The 13,976-nt window shown below is 41.2% G+C and overlaps 1 protein-coding gene across 1 annotated transcript; it reads left to right on the top strand.

Moving 5' to 3' along the window:
* The first annotated feature begins 6 nt into the window (after nt 1–6).
* On the top strand, nt 7–5,631 carry RPS6 (ribosomal protein S6). The gene is made up of 6 exons (XM_026866134.1): nt 7–98; nt 921–1,052; nt 1,967–2,177; nt 2,661–2,807; nt 4,521–4,678; nt 5,481–5,631. Exons 1-6 carry the CDS (start codon nt 93–95, stop codon nt 5,574–5,576), a joined length of 750 nt encoding a protein of 249 aa, XP_026721935.1. The 5' UTR covers nt 7–92; the 3' UTR covers nt 5,577–5,631.
* Nucleotides 5,632–13,976: the final 8,345 nt, after the last annotated feature.

The following is a 13,976-nucleotide window of genomic DNA, read 5'->3' on the forward strand; positions in this document are numbered from 1 at the left end:
CGGCCTGCGCCGTTCTCGCGAGAGCTGGCGGGGTATGTGCGGGCTGCGCGCGGAAGTGCGGCCTTTTCTCGCGGCGGAGCGGCGCTGGCAGGATGAAGGTCAGGCTGCGTGGGGCGCCCGCCCGGGAGGGCCCGGGTACCCCCGCCTCAGATGGCTCCGGGGCTGCGTCCGGGGCCAGTGCTGGGGCACAATGGTCCCTGGTGGCGGGGCTGGAGCGCCGCTATGGGGCGGATGGGAGCGGATTGGTGGCGGGGCGACATGGCGGCCGCGTGGGCCCCTTTTACTCAGGGCGGCCTCCCTTGCCACCGGGCCGTGGAGCTCCGCGTTCCGGTAGCTTAGAAGGGGTCGCTCCTCATCTCAGAAGGCTTACCAGTGGGGGGTCTGCGCTGTCGCTGGGGGGCCCTAGCAGGGAGGCACCGCGTACGCTGGGGCTGGGCCAGAGCTGACCTCAGGCTGTCCTCGAGGGGGAAGTGCTGGGAGGCGTCCCCCAGGCTCAGGGGATACCACCGCCCTCCAGGAAGCACCAGTGGTCACCGACGGCAGGTGTCACTCCCTTTAGGTTGCTTATTCAGTCTGTTAGTACGAGGTACGCTGCGGAAGGCGGGGGACAGTTTCTGCTGCCCTCACCTTAACTGATTGCAGTTTGTCTGTAGATAATCAAGCACCTACCGCTATAGTAAACCCAGTTTTATGTGTAACTGAATGGATAAGGCAGCCTAGTGCGCTCAAGGACGGACCTGCCGGGGTCTCTGAGCACGGTACTGACAAGTTACGGCTAGGAAACCTTCATATAAGCAGATAGGGAATCTCAGTTCTGAAATTTTAAGATGAAACCAGCAGATAAATGCTAATTTTCTGTCAAAATATTTCATGTGAAGTTGCAGCAAAATCTAATACTTTTTTCAAAAAAATCTTGTTAGCTGAACATCTCTTTCCCAGCCACTGGCTGCCAGAAACTCATTGAAGTGGATGATGAGCGCAAGCTGAGAACATTCTATGAGAAACGGATGGCCACAGAGGTCGCTGCTGATTCTCTTGGTGAGGAGTGGAAGGTAAGAAGTGTAGGATGTGTTAAGAGTTGTATTCTAGGAGCTTAAATGGCAAAATTTCTCCAGTATGCAGTCGTCACACGAGTGCTTGTATGATGTACATTTGGTATGTATATTGAAAGTTTCTCTTGCTTTATATACTGAATTCAGTGATCAAACTAGCCTGTTCTGCTGCTTTGATCTAAGTGCTTTTTTTTTTTTTTTTAAAGCCCTGTGTTCAGAGTTTCTCGTTATTCTTTGCAGTAATTTTTTGCTCTTCATACTCAGGACAAATTAAATCTGTACCATAAAGCTGCTGATCCCTTCTTTACTGAACAAGTCCAAAATTGCCCTGTGTTTAAACTGCTGTAAGTGCATAGGGAAGAAGCATGTTGGGCGTGGTAGGTGGGCTTGGAATAGTTGCATGTTACTAATTCAGACAGCCCAGCTGTATTGGGGTAAGTTGATCTTGTCTGTTAAAATCTCCACAAGGAAGACAATAAAATCTTTACTGTTAGCTTCCTTTTTTACCCATGTATCCCTACTCCAGATGCTTTTGTGTTGTATGCAGATTCTAGTGTGCGATGATAACAGGCTTTAGTTAAGTTTAGGTTTAAAGAAAAGCTAGATAAAAATGGACAAGATTCATTCTGATGTAGCTTAAAACTTCGAATGGATAGGAATTTTTGAATGTATATTTGAAGATAAGCAGAATAAATTCTGGTACACAGAGATATTTTTCTCATCTGTTAAGTAAAATTCCTGAACCATTGTAGTGGTGTTGGTTGAAGAAGTTGCTTGCATTGGCAGCAACAGTGACTTTTCCTGAGTCATGGCCACAGTGCCCATTCTTTTGAATAGTATTTGTGTTATCTGCCACTTGTCCTTGAAGTAACAGAGGCGTGTGAGCAGCTAAAAGTGTATTTCTCTCTTCAAAGGGCTATGTTGTCCGGATCAGTGGTGGCAATGACAAACAGGGTTTCCCCATGAAGCAAGGTGTCCTGACTCATGGACGTGTCCGCCTTCTGCTCAGCAAGGGTCACTCCTGCTATCGCCCCAGAAGAACTGGGGAGAGAAAACGCAAATCAGTTCGTGGTTGCATTGTTGATGCCAACTTGAGTGTTCTGAACTTGGTCATCGTCAAAAAGGGTAAGAATCTGGATGAAGCAAGCAGCATATATAGGCACTTGGAAGGAGTCTGCTTGCTAGTGGCTGAGAAGTTCTGTAGAATGCAAATGGAGTCCCAGTTTAGAGTGTGAATGTGTTTTGAAATTCCAGCTGAGCATTACCTTCTTGTAACTTTAAAACTGGTCACTGAAATGCTTCTGATCCTGCCAGCAATCTGATCACATTAAGTCTGCAAAGTGTAGCTAGGAGTGGGGTGGTGGTGCTATTGGCAGGTGAACTCCAACGATTATCTAGTATTATCTTGAATTCTTAGACATTTTGAACTTAGAATTGAAAGTCACTAACAAAAGCAGGTGTACACTGTTGTATTAAATTTTTTCCTTATTTCAACCCCAGGGTTTGTGCCCTACTCAATCTGAGGGTGAGGGAGGGACAATGGCAACATGGTCTTTGGTCCCGGCAGGGCCTAAACCACCACACATGTTTAAACTTCTATTCTCAAAGGTGAAAAGGATATTCCTGGGCTGACAGACACAACTGTGCCACGTCGTCTGGGTCCCAAGAGGGCTAGCAGAATCCGCAAGCTGTTCAACCTGTCCAAGGAGGATGATGTTCGCCAGTATGTTGTGAGGAAACCCCTGAACAAAGAGGGTGAGAACCCAAATTTAACAGCTCTTTGGTTTCATATAGTTATCAGCAAAGAGGCGTCAGCATACTGCAGTGGATGAAGCACACTATAGTAGCAGATCCAGGAGTTGGCTGTCATGGTATTTAAGCTTTGCCAACTGTAACTTACAAATGAGAAGCAGAGATTCTTGGTTGCCCCATTTATTTACCTCTCTGTTGCATTTAAGGTAATGAATTATCTGGTAAGAGGCTAATCCCTTAGTGTTCTAGCCAGTCTTCAGAGATTAGAGGGACTAGGGGCAGCTAGACTTCTGTCTTAATAGGTATCCCAATTACAGCCATGACTATAGGCCTGACACTAGGTGCATGAATAGCCTGTATGCTGTAGGTCTGGTTGCATTCAAGAGAAACAAGTTCATGAATAGTATAGTTTATTCTTATGCAACATCTACTGATTCTCTGAGATTGCCTGCAGTAAATGAAGAAACTGCAGGTCCGTTGATCTGTCCCTCTGATTTGGTATCAGATTATTGTCCTTCCAAGTTAGATATAAACTCGGGGTAGTATTTATCTCAGCATGTATGTGTGAGTGGGACTGCGGTAAAGCCATTGTTTCTTGAGTAGTGACAGCGCATTCCTTGGTGCAGGGTGGTTTTGTGGGAAAAGAGGAAGAATGAGAGGTAAGGTCTGCAGAGTTTTGCAAAACAGTCCTCGAGAGAAGGGGAAGAGGAGATAAATCTGCATAGCTGTGTCAAATGTTCCTTGAGAAAAGTAGAACAGGACTTGATTTGCATTCCTCCTTGGTGCCATGGCAACACAAATCACTGGATCTCCCTCCCATCCTGTGTTTGTTCTGGGCACCATGTGTTAAGGAAATGTGTTGCGCAGTCTTTCACTGTTTTGCTTTTCCCACACTTCCAACACCCTCTCTTCGCTATCTGTTATGTCACAGTTTGGTTTTAGATGTTTGATAGAATCTGAAGTAATACTTACTAATGGTTCTAAGAATAGTCAAAAATAATTGTTAATAAACAAAGGTTAAATGTGAGGTGGAGGTAAAAAGTAATATATATAGAAGATAAGATTTTTCCCTATTGCTTATGGCAGTCTTTAAAATGAGCTTTTATTTGGAGGGCACTGTTTTGCAATTTCGGGTTCTTTTGCATTTGATCAGGGAACAGAAAAGATGAGGATTTTTAGCAAAAAGGACATGATAAAGCTCGGGCACTGTGGAAGCTTGTTGGGTAAAAGACCACTATTTTCTGCATCATAGGAGCTATTCCGTCCATTAAAGAATGTGATACTGGTGGACATCAGACTGTTGCTTGTGACTGCTGAAGTTGGGTAGGACTGAGTAGCAGAATTTTACAGATGTATGTGGTGGTGTGTTTTGTTTGCTCATTATGGGCCATGTAGATCTGTTTCTGTTTAAGACAAGTCTGTTGAGAAGCTAGAAATTTTTGCAAGAATGTAGAGAGTTAGAGACGCATTACTTGCATTGCATTGCTGATAACAAATTGTGAGAAGTAAGACTGTTTTGTTAATGCTACATCTCAGAGTAATTGGTCCTTTTTTTCTGCAAAAATCTCTCAAGATACTGAACTTTGTAGGAGTTGCTATAATACGCAGTACGGTAATGTTACTTCTTAACATTAAAAGAAATATAAGTTTCCTAGATGAGCCTGGGCCTCTTTGGAAGATAACTGCTGTGTCTGTTTATTCATAATGTTTTTTTAGGCAAGAAACCCAGAACCAAGGCTCCTAAGATCCAGCGACTAGTGACTCCTCGAGTTCTGCAACATAAGCGCAGACGTATTGCTCTGAAGAAGCAACGCACTCAAAAGAATAAGGAGGAAGCAGCAGAATATGCAAAGCTCTTGGCCAAGAGAATGAAGGTTTGTTTGCATTTATAACTCAGCTGTATGGAATACCCCATACCCCAGAATCAAGGGATTTGGTAAACGTGACTGTACATTTACAGCTGCTCTGTACCTAGATCATTTTGAATAGAAATGTCTGAATGCAAGTGTAAACATTGCTGGTTAAATATTTTTTGTGAGCATTTCTGTCCATTTTTGCTAGTCCTACAATAGTGGAACTTAACCAGACCAATTAATTTAACCGGGATCTGATCTTGAAAAAAGTGGTTATGGCCTGTAAAGTTTTGCAGTAGCAATTTTAGTTCATATGAATTCTAGTTTATCTCAGATGGCCAAGTATTGAGTGACTATGTGAAGAAACAGGATCCAGCAGTTGACCTGGATGGAAGATAACTTGGCAAGAAGTTGTTTGGATGAGTTTGTCCTTGCACCTAAAACAGTAGTGACTGCCGAAGCAATACTGTTGGAATATTTGGCACAATACTTGAGTGTTTTGTGACTTCCAGGCAGAAACTGAGAGTAAATAGGCTTCCAGACTTCCAGGACGTTGTGAATGCTGCATTAGTATTTTTACTGTAATTTTGGAAACTAGTCCATATTGTTTAAAGACATGGGTCTGTTCAGGTTTGGATACTTGTAGAATTCTTCTCATCTGTGAAGAAGAAACTGGGTTTTTCCTTTATTGACTTAAGGAATCTATTTTTTTCTAGTAGCTTCCTTCAAGTTCCATTCTCCCTAGTTGGTTCCTTTTGTAGATTTTTTTTGAAGTGCTTGATTTTCTGTAACATCTCAGTCTTCACGCTTCTTTGCTTTTCAGGAAGCCAAGGAGAAACGCCAAGAGCAGATTGCGAAGAGACGCCGTCTTTCTTCATTGAGAGCTTCTACATCTAAGTCAGAGTCAAGTCAGAAGTGAAGATGTACGTCATACTAAAAATAAACCCTTTTTGTGGTTACCTTTCAGTATGAGACATTCCAGTGCATATTGTTACTGGCCATCTCTTAAATAGTAGACTAACAGCATCATGCAGAGCAAACTGCAACCACAAACCTTGGTCTTGATTCAGTTCTCTTTTGAGAACTTGTAATACATATAAATTGGAACTTAAGTTAAAGGATAGTGTTTCCAGAGGAGGAATCATGTCACTTGGCGTTTGATACTGAGTGTAAGATTTGTAAAAGGTAAAGCCTTCAGCTGATTCTTGGCAGAAGTGCCATGAAGTCAGTCACTGGAACAGACAGACTCCCTAGGGAAGTGGTCATAGCACCAAGACTCTCAGAGTTCCAGGAGCGCCTGGATGATGCTCTTAGTCATGCACCTTAGTTTTAGGTAGTCTTGTGAGGAGCAGGGAAGTGGGCTCAGTGATCCTTATCAGTCCTTTCCAACTTGATACTCTGTGATTCTTTACTTGAGCATTGTGTTCTTGATATTGGTACAGAATACTGCGCATGAGTAAGCCAGCATTTAAAGGTTTCACTTGGAAATTTCACTCAAGGATTAAAAAAAAAGTAATCTGCATCCACGTCATCAGTTTTTGTTGAGATAGGTGCTTCTATTTCCAGCACCAAAAACTGTGAATACATGAAGCTTTATCACAACCTTAGAAATTATGAAGCTTTTTTTCCTATTTTCTGTGTGTGTGTGGCAAGGCTTTTTAAGTCAGGGCCCCACCTGACTGTCTAGAAGCAGTTTTCTAATACATCAAATGTGGAATCTTAGAAACTAATCAGCTGTAGAACACATGACTTCCTGGCAGTAGATCATGGGCACAGAAGGATCAAATTGCCATTTTTTGTATTGGGGTGAAGGGGTAGTGATCTGACAAGAGTAGAATTTGCCATGAAGTAAAATAAGAGTACCTTTCACAAATCCACTTAGAATGTAATGGTACTCTCTCAGCTGCAAAAACTGATAGGGAGAAAATGTGGATAAATCTGTATATTGTCTATCAGTCAAACATGTGAAGGCTGTTGATCACCCTCTTGAGTGCAGCCTGAGAGACAATTTCCTGCCCATCCTGCAGACTCATCCAGTCTGTTGGCAGTTTTTCCAGGAGGAGGCTGTGGGAAATGATGTGCTTTGCTAAAGTCCCAACTAAACAAGACTTGCTGCTCTGCCTGTTGGCAGATGTTTTGTTGTAGCAGGTGATCTAGTCTGGTGTCATTTACCTCTGGTAAATCCATACTGGATTTTCCCAGTCACCTGCTTTCACCATGGCTTTAGGTCATGGATAAATCAAATTCTCAACTTGGCAGAGGTTTTCCTCTCTCTTCCTATGCACTTCCCGGCTTTACTACAGTAGGATCTGCAATAAAACTTGGCAAGGCTAGCAGCTGCAGAAGTCTCTTAACACCTTAACGGCAGTTCAAAACATGCAATGCAAAATGTAATGACAAAAGCTGTCTGGGAGCAGCAGCTTTTACTTGGATCTAGCAGCAGGTTGGGCAGGATTTCTGTTCTTCCAAGGGCAAAGCTTTACAGCAAGCCTGAAGCTCAGCTGTGAACCTGGACACCTTAAGCATTAGGGCAAGTAATTGTGACTAGTCACAACCTAATAGGTTGCTATTTCATCTCCACCTCAGGGAACAGAATACATGACATGTAATTGGTTTTAACTGGTGAGGTTTTAATACAGACAGCATGACTACAGAAAAAAATAAGGAAACACTAAAGGGAAACACCTTGAGGAAACCTAAACAAAAATGGCAGAACACCCTGCTAAACTACTCTGGTAACCAAGTAAAGCCAGCCTCTGCTCTTCCCATCATTTTCTGGCTGCCACCCATCCCCACAGCCAGCGAGACTGGTCGGCAACCCTGGAAGCCTGTAGGGCAAACCCCTGCTGAAGCAGAGGTGTCCAGTCAGGTCTGAGCATTTAGAGAATGGAGACCATAACCTTCCAGGCAACCTGTTTCAGTGTTTCACCACCCTCACAGTTAAAGCATTTAAGTGGATTCTCTCTTCTGGCACAGGGCACCACTGAGAAGAGTCTGGCTATGTATGCCCTATTCCCCACCTGCCCCATCAGGTATTGAGACAGGTGGATGAGTGTGGCAACAAATTCCTGTGCAGGCCACTGGAGACAAGGCCACTGGAGACAAAACCACAGACAAGATGACTGGAAGTCAAGCCCAAACTTTATTAGCAAGGAAGCCCATATATATTGTTCTAAAAATAGCAGCAAGCCCTTACATAATTGTTCCTACCTTGCAATACTCTTGCACATACTTATTTCAAAAAACAACCCCCCTTGGTACTTTCCACAAACATTGCTACCCGCACGCAGCCAGTAGGCAAGTTCCTGCTCTTGCAATTCCAAAGAGTACCTTCTTTATCAATTTCTTCCTTAACAAGCACATTCTTCTGGTCTTGCTTTTAGATGTTGTTAATCTTCTGACCTGAATGCTGGTTGTACTTTTGCATTGTCAGTGTGTGCAGAAAGTTCAGCAACCCAGCATATGCACCCACAGATGAGATTCTCCCCCCTGCCCCCATGCTTTCTCCAGGCTGAACAGTGCCAACTTTTTGTCAGCCTCCCTGTGTGTGACATGCTCCAAACCCTTCATCCCCTTTGTGGGCCTTTCACTAGAGTCATTACAGGATGTTCACACCTCTCCTAGTCAGCCAGACTGGGACATAGCACACAGGCTTGTCTCACCAGCACTGAGGGGAAAGATGGACTTCCTGCCAATGCTCTCTTGTTCACTTCGGGATGCTGTTGGCTTTCTTTGCTATGAGGGCACTTTGCTGGCTCAGTCAGGTTGGTGTCCACTGGGAACCCTAGATCTTCTGGCCCAGCTGCTCTCTAGCTGGTCTGTCCCTAGCCTGCACTGATGTGTGGAGGGGGCTACAGGTGGCCACCTGTGAGAAGCTTAAGCTCCACCAGCTCCAAGTCAGATCCACCTTTGGCCAAGGCTGAGCATTATTGGTGACAGTGACCACATCTCTGAGATAACATATTTAAGAAAGGGAACCTGGGAGGAGTTGGAGTTATGAGGAGGGCACTTTTCCAAATACCAAGGTCAGTGGGAGAGGATGGGTGGGGGGAGAAGTTGTACTGGAGCAGAGCAGAGACCCCACCCTACAGCACATGGTGAGAGGGCAGGCTGTCCCCCTGCCACCCATGGAGGTCACCAGTGGAGCAGATACTGACATGCAGCCCCTGGAGGACCCCACACTGGAGCAGGTGGCTGCACCCAAAGGCAGGACTCTGTGGGAAGAAGCCTCACTGTTGTAGTTTGGCACAGGGAGGACTGAAACACAGAGGAAGGATCCACACTGGTGTTCAGGATAGCTGCAGCCCATGGAAAGCACCCATGTCAGAGAAAGTTCATGGAGGACTGTCTCCCATGAGAGGGATGGCATACTAGAGAAGGGGAGATAGAAAAATCAGGAGCAAAACAGCCCTGGAAGAAGGGAGGGGGGAGATGTTTTAATTTAAGACATGGAAGTGCTTCTCACTATCCTACTCTGTTAAATTAAATGCTGCTGTTTAAATTGATGTTTCTTTTTCTTCCCCTAAAGAGTCTGTCTTTTGCCCCTGACCATAATGGGTAAGTCATCCCTCTCTGTCCTTATCCTTCTGTTTTCATTTTTATTCCTTCCCATTCCTGAGGGGGAAGGAGACTAATCACCCTCTGGGCTCAAGCCACGACACTGTCATACATAAGGGAGTTTGAAAGATACTTAGTTGTGAAGGCTTGAAACACTTGACAATAACTGGCAGTTTCTAATACTTATTTTTCACCCTAGCCTCACTCCTTTCCCTGCCTCCCCACTGTATTTGAAAAAAAAAAAAAAAAAAAAAAAAAAGTAATCTGGAAACTGCATGTAAACATCATCCAAGGATGTTGTGAGGCAGGAGGTCCAGTAATGTCTTCTGCAAGCTAGGTTGTATCACTGAAAGCAGCACTCTCTGCTGCCATTACGAAGCCACTGAGAAACCAGAACTCCCATTAAGTGTTACGCAGAGCCACCAACCTGTTCCCACCCGCTGACTGATGATGCATTGCCTGGTCAGCAGAGAAGTGGCTCTTACCATCAGGAAGTCAGAGTCTATGACTTGTCTGCAAACGTCATGGATTCAGCCTCCCTGAGTCTGTTTTTCAATTCTTCTCACCTCTATTAATCCCCATGGCTTGCTAAAGGTGCCACAGAGCCATCCTCTCATGAGCCAAATCTCCACAAGTGAATCCCATCTTTTCCTCTCCCCCTGCCCCAGCTGCTCTCACTCTCTCCCACCATTCAGAACTCACTGAGTTACTATGAAACAATTCCAAAAAGAGGCAGTTCAAAGTGTCTGTTTTTGCTCAACTGTAAGGTGATTAAATTCTGTCAAGCAGCTACATTCCAATGGCAAAAAAAGCTGAACAACTGAAAGTTTTACACAGGATGCATACATATTTTATTTTGGGAAATACATTAAAAATTGTTTCTCAGTCTAAAATATCTACACAGGATACAGAATATGCAGAGTGCCCTTTTAAACTCAAGAAACATGTCAAATGTACAAAAACATTACAGAGAAACACTTGTTAATCAAAGCACAGTAAATGGATGCCATTTTTCAACAGTTCAAAACAGTCTCTAAACCAGTGCAAATTTTACTGCATTAAAGAAAAACTTCCCAGCTCACTTAATAAATTCATAATTTATTCACACTACATCCTTTCATCCTCATTACAATAGTTTACTTTAAGCTCCTAAAAGGAGTTTAATGTGCTTCTAAAAATGGCAAACAATCCCTTTTATTTGCACCACTGATTGATGCAGACTGAAAGAACAAATAAAAATCCCATCCGTTTCTCTCCTTGTATGCATCACAATATACAGCACAGTAGAATACAGAACTAGAGTCCAATTCAACCATTCAGTTTCAAGACTTAGAAGCTACAAGTGTGTGTGTGTGTGGTTTTTAATTTTAAGAGTCCATGATGAAAAGCTGATATACAGAAGGCACCTTAAAGTTTTTTTAGTTAAAAGAAAAAACATTTGTTGAAAATGTAGTTATATAAGATGACCTGCTTACCATTTAATGAAATAAAGTTATCTGCATGAAATAATTGTTGAATAAAGAGATTTTCCAGAGGAAACTACTGAGTGGATTCTTCAGTTACTTACATTTTAACAATTTGTTTTAAAAATATAATTTCTATGATCTAATTTAATATACATTTTGAAAATATCCCCTATGTTGTAGTTATTCAAGGAAAGCAGTAAACTCAATGAAAGGTATATTCTTCTAGCTGCAGCAATACAAAAAGCCATTAATTCACAGTTAAAATGGAATAAAATTACTCATTCACAAGTGCAATGTAGCTTGAGCTTAACCAATGTGAAATTCCACTAGGAACAAGATTAAGTGACTTGAAAAACAAATACATTTAATTTGAAACACATATACTAAATAAAATATTTTCCATTAAAAATTGTATTGTCTAAACTTGAGTTATATAAAATGTGAAGGCAGGATATGACTGTAAGTAACATACAGATGCTTCTAGTAACATAAATGCTGGTATCTATTACTGTGCCAATACTGCAGCCACATCAGTGTCCTATACCTATGGGGTTCTGAAAGTTGTGTCTTGGTAGTGTGCCAGAATATAATTAATAAAGAAAAACACTTAAGAATCCCCATTTTAAACCTTTAAGACCCCATTTGTTGCTTTAATTCTACAAAAAATAGCTGTTTTGATATGAGCACACAAACTACATGTAACTCTTTTATAGCTGGGTGAAAGGTGCAAGATAGTATCTTCTCAGCATAACTGACTGAAGTTTGATCCTTAGGCAAACAATTCAAGGAAGCTTCTCCCTGGTAATTGTTATGCCAACACAAACTTTCTAAATTCTTGAGCTTACCTGAAATTCATTAACGTTTGCATCCACATATCTAATCAGTTTGGTTTACACCTTCACTTTGTGCACACACTGCAGGTTTTGAAGTTAATACTGATCTGTAACCATTTCCTTCACATTTATATGTGAGAATTGTAAAATACACACAGAAGAGCCATCTCCTCCTAAACACTGGCTGTTGAGCTACTAGAAAGAATATCTGGAGGCAAGAGTTTGCTTTGAAAATGAGCAAAATGCAACTTTTTCTGCTTACACTGAGAGGAAAACAGTACCAAGATCAAGCTTATCCACAGCCTTCCTTCACAACACTTTGTCCAGCTCATTCATGCGTTATGGATTCAGATAAATTTGTATTACTAGGAGTGGGGTGTCAAATTAGAAGCATTTGTAGGTAACTAAGTCATTCCTATATAGCCCAAGAAGTTCATGTTGTTACTAACTTGCAGAGAACTTATTATGTCTTTAGTGCTCAATTTCTTAAAGACAAAAACGTTTACAATGCACTCACAGAAAACTTCTGAAGACTTTTCCCTGTTTATTTTTGGCCAGATTGTCAACCATACAAGTACTGAGTCATGCTTAGCTATTTTATGTCATGCCCTTTTCTTACGCATGCTCAGTTTTTTTCAACATTCAAATTAGGGATACCTACATCTCAGAAAGTTTGTGTAGGAAAACCTGCGGTCTCTACCTGTTTGTAGGACAAGACCTAAAAGTCAAAGGAAGAACAGGAAGTGCCATCGTGCATTTGAAAGGAGAGAAAGCCACTAGGAAAAAAACACTCAGTTCTTAGTTACTTTCAAATTTTTCTGATCTTTTTTTTTTCCCCAAAAAAAATCATCCTCTTAGATGAAAACTTCATAAACAAATTTCATTAAGAAATCTCCTTTTTCATTTGAACTGTGCATTTCATTCAAGAACCAGCTGATTAGTTAGCTATTAAAAACTAGGCATTAAAAAATCCAAATTAAAAAGATGAAGCACTTACTTTTGTCATTCTATATTAAAGAATTAATTTCAGTAAGCAGATTCAAGATTTCAAGTAATTACATTCAGGATTTCTACCACTCTGAAATCCAGGTATATACAACAGGAAAATAAGTTAATTTGTAGTGTACAGAAACGCCAATATGCAGGAGCAAATTAAAGCAAGTTCAATCCTGCAACTGTCCTTTTCCCTTTAGGCTTTAGGATCTTTTTTGTTTAGTGTATATACCTGGGTAAAGTCTAACATTTAGCACTAGATGCTGTGACACAATCTGCTTTGCTGTTTCTACAACACTACTGCCTGATTAATCTACATTTTTGGTAAAAGACTGGAAGGTGATCTGCTTACAGAATTTAGTTTATAATATCATTTACAATAGCTTAAAAAAATTTGGATGTCACCAATTATCTAAAACAGCACTAACTGGACAGATTTTCTTTGTAATTTAATGAGCTGAGAGAATTTAAGAATAACTAAAACTTGATTCCTTACAAGTTGCATCACATAATCATATGGTTTGTCCATTTAAGACTCAGAAATTGTCTTTGTATAGCTGTATATTTAAAATCATTATAGAATTACACAGGAAAATTTGCTGTTTTGGTTTGTAGAAGTATTAAGTTGTGTGGATGAATGCTTCAGAATTTTACTTTAAAAGGATGGAACTGCACATATCAGTTATATAATAGGAGAAGAGAGAGAAGTATGAAGAATCAAGCTCTACTCTTCCATTGTGATGTAGGTCAGATATCTGCAAGCAACCATGCATAACCCCAAAGGAAAAAGAATGAAAAAAAGTGTCAGAGTGTGCTTTCTTACTTTCAATTCTTGAGCAAGCACAGTATTTTCTTCAGGAGAGAATCTGTCCAGGTAATATCCCCATATTAACTAAGGATCAGCACTCTTAGACAAAATACAAAGCATCACTCCATGATGCAAAGGTATTTTGCAACAAATAGTGCAAATCCTGTTTTAGCCTCATGAAAAAACAAAAGTTGGTTTTGTTGTTTCATGTAGAAGCTGTTCCAGACAGATATTAATCTCTCATCATTTTCAAGAGTGAAAATTTTTAAGAAAGAGTGGTATGAAGTAAATACATTCATACTCAGATGTGACTATAGTTTTAGCTATGCTCCTTTAACATGCTACAAATATTACTCTTTTTTCTCTAGAAATAATTCCATCAGAAAAGCCACACCATTAAATTTCAGGAAAAAAAAAAAAAAAAAGGAATAGATCTTATCATATTCCTCAAGTAACAAACATTCAAATTGTTGACCAGTATTCAGGCCCTTCTTGCCAAGAAGTCTATGACTATTGTAGTCAATTAAGTATGTGAGGTGAGGTCTTAATCTACTAGAAGCAGATGGATTCATCTTTTCAGCTCATACACTCGAGCACTTCATTTGTGCTAATATACACCTTGAAGACGACATTTATAAATACATTTTAATTGAAATATTGAA

This window comes from Athene cunicularia (assembly GCF_003259725.1).
Source record: "Athene cunicularia isolate RWA chromosome Z unlocalized genomic scaffold, athCun1 chrZ_part2, whole genome shotgun sequence".
In the NCBI taxonomy this organism is placed as follows: domain Eukaryota; kingdom Metazoa; phylum Chordata; class Aves; order Strigiformes; family Strigidae; genus Athene; species Athene cunicularia.

Excerpts from the sequence above, each read along its gene's own strand:
- RPS6 (XM_026866134.1), top strand. Across the intron at positions 1,053-1,966 it reads CTCTTGGTGAGGAGTGGAAG|GGCTATGTTGTCCGGATCAG; the intron begins GTAAGAAGTGTA and ends CTCTCTTCAAAG. Across the intron at positions 4,679-5,480 it reads TCTTGGCCAAGAGAATGAAG|GAAGCCAAGGAGAAACGCCA; the intron begins GTTTGTTTGCAT and ends TTTGCTTTTCAG.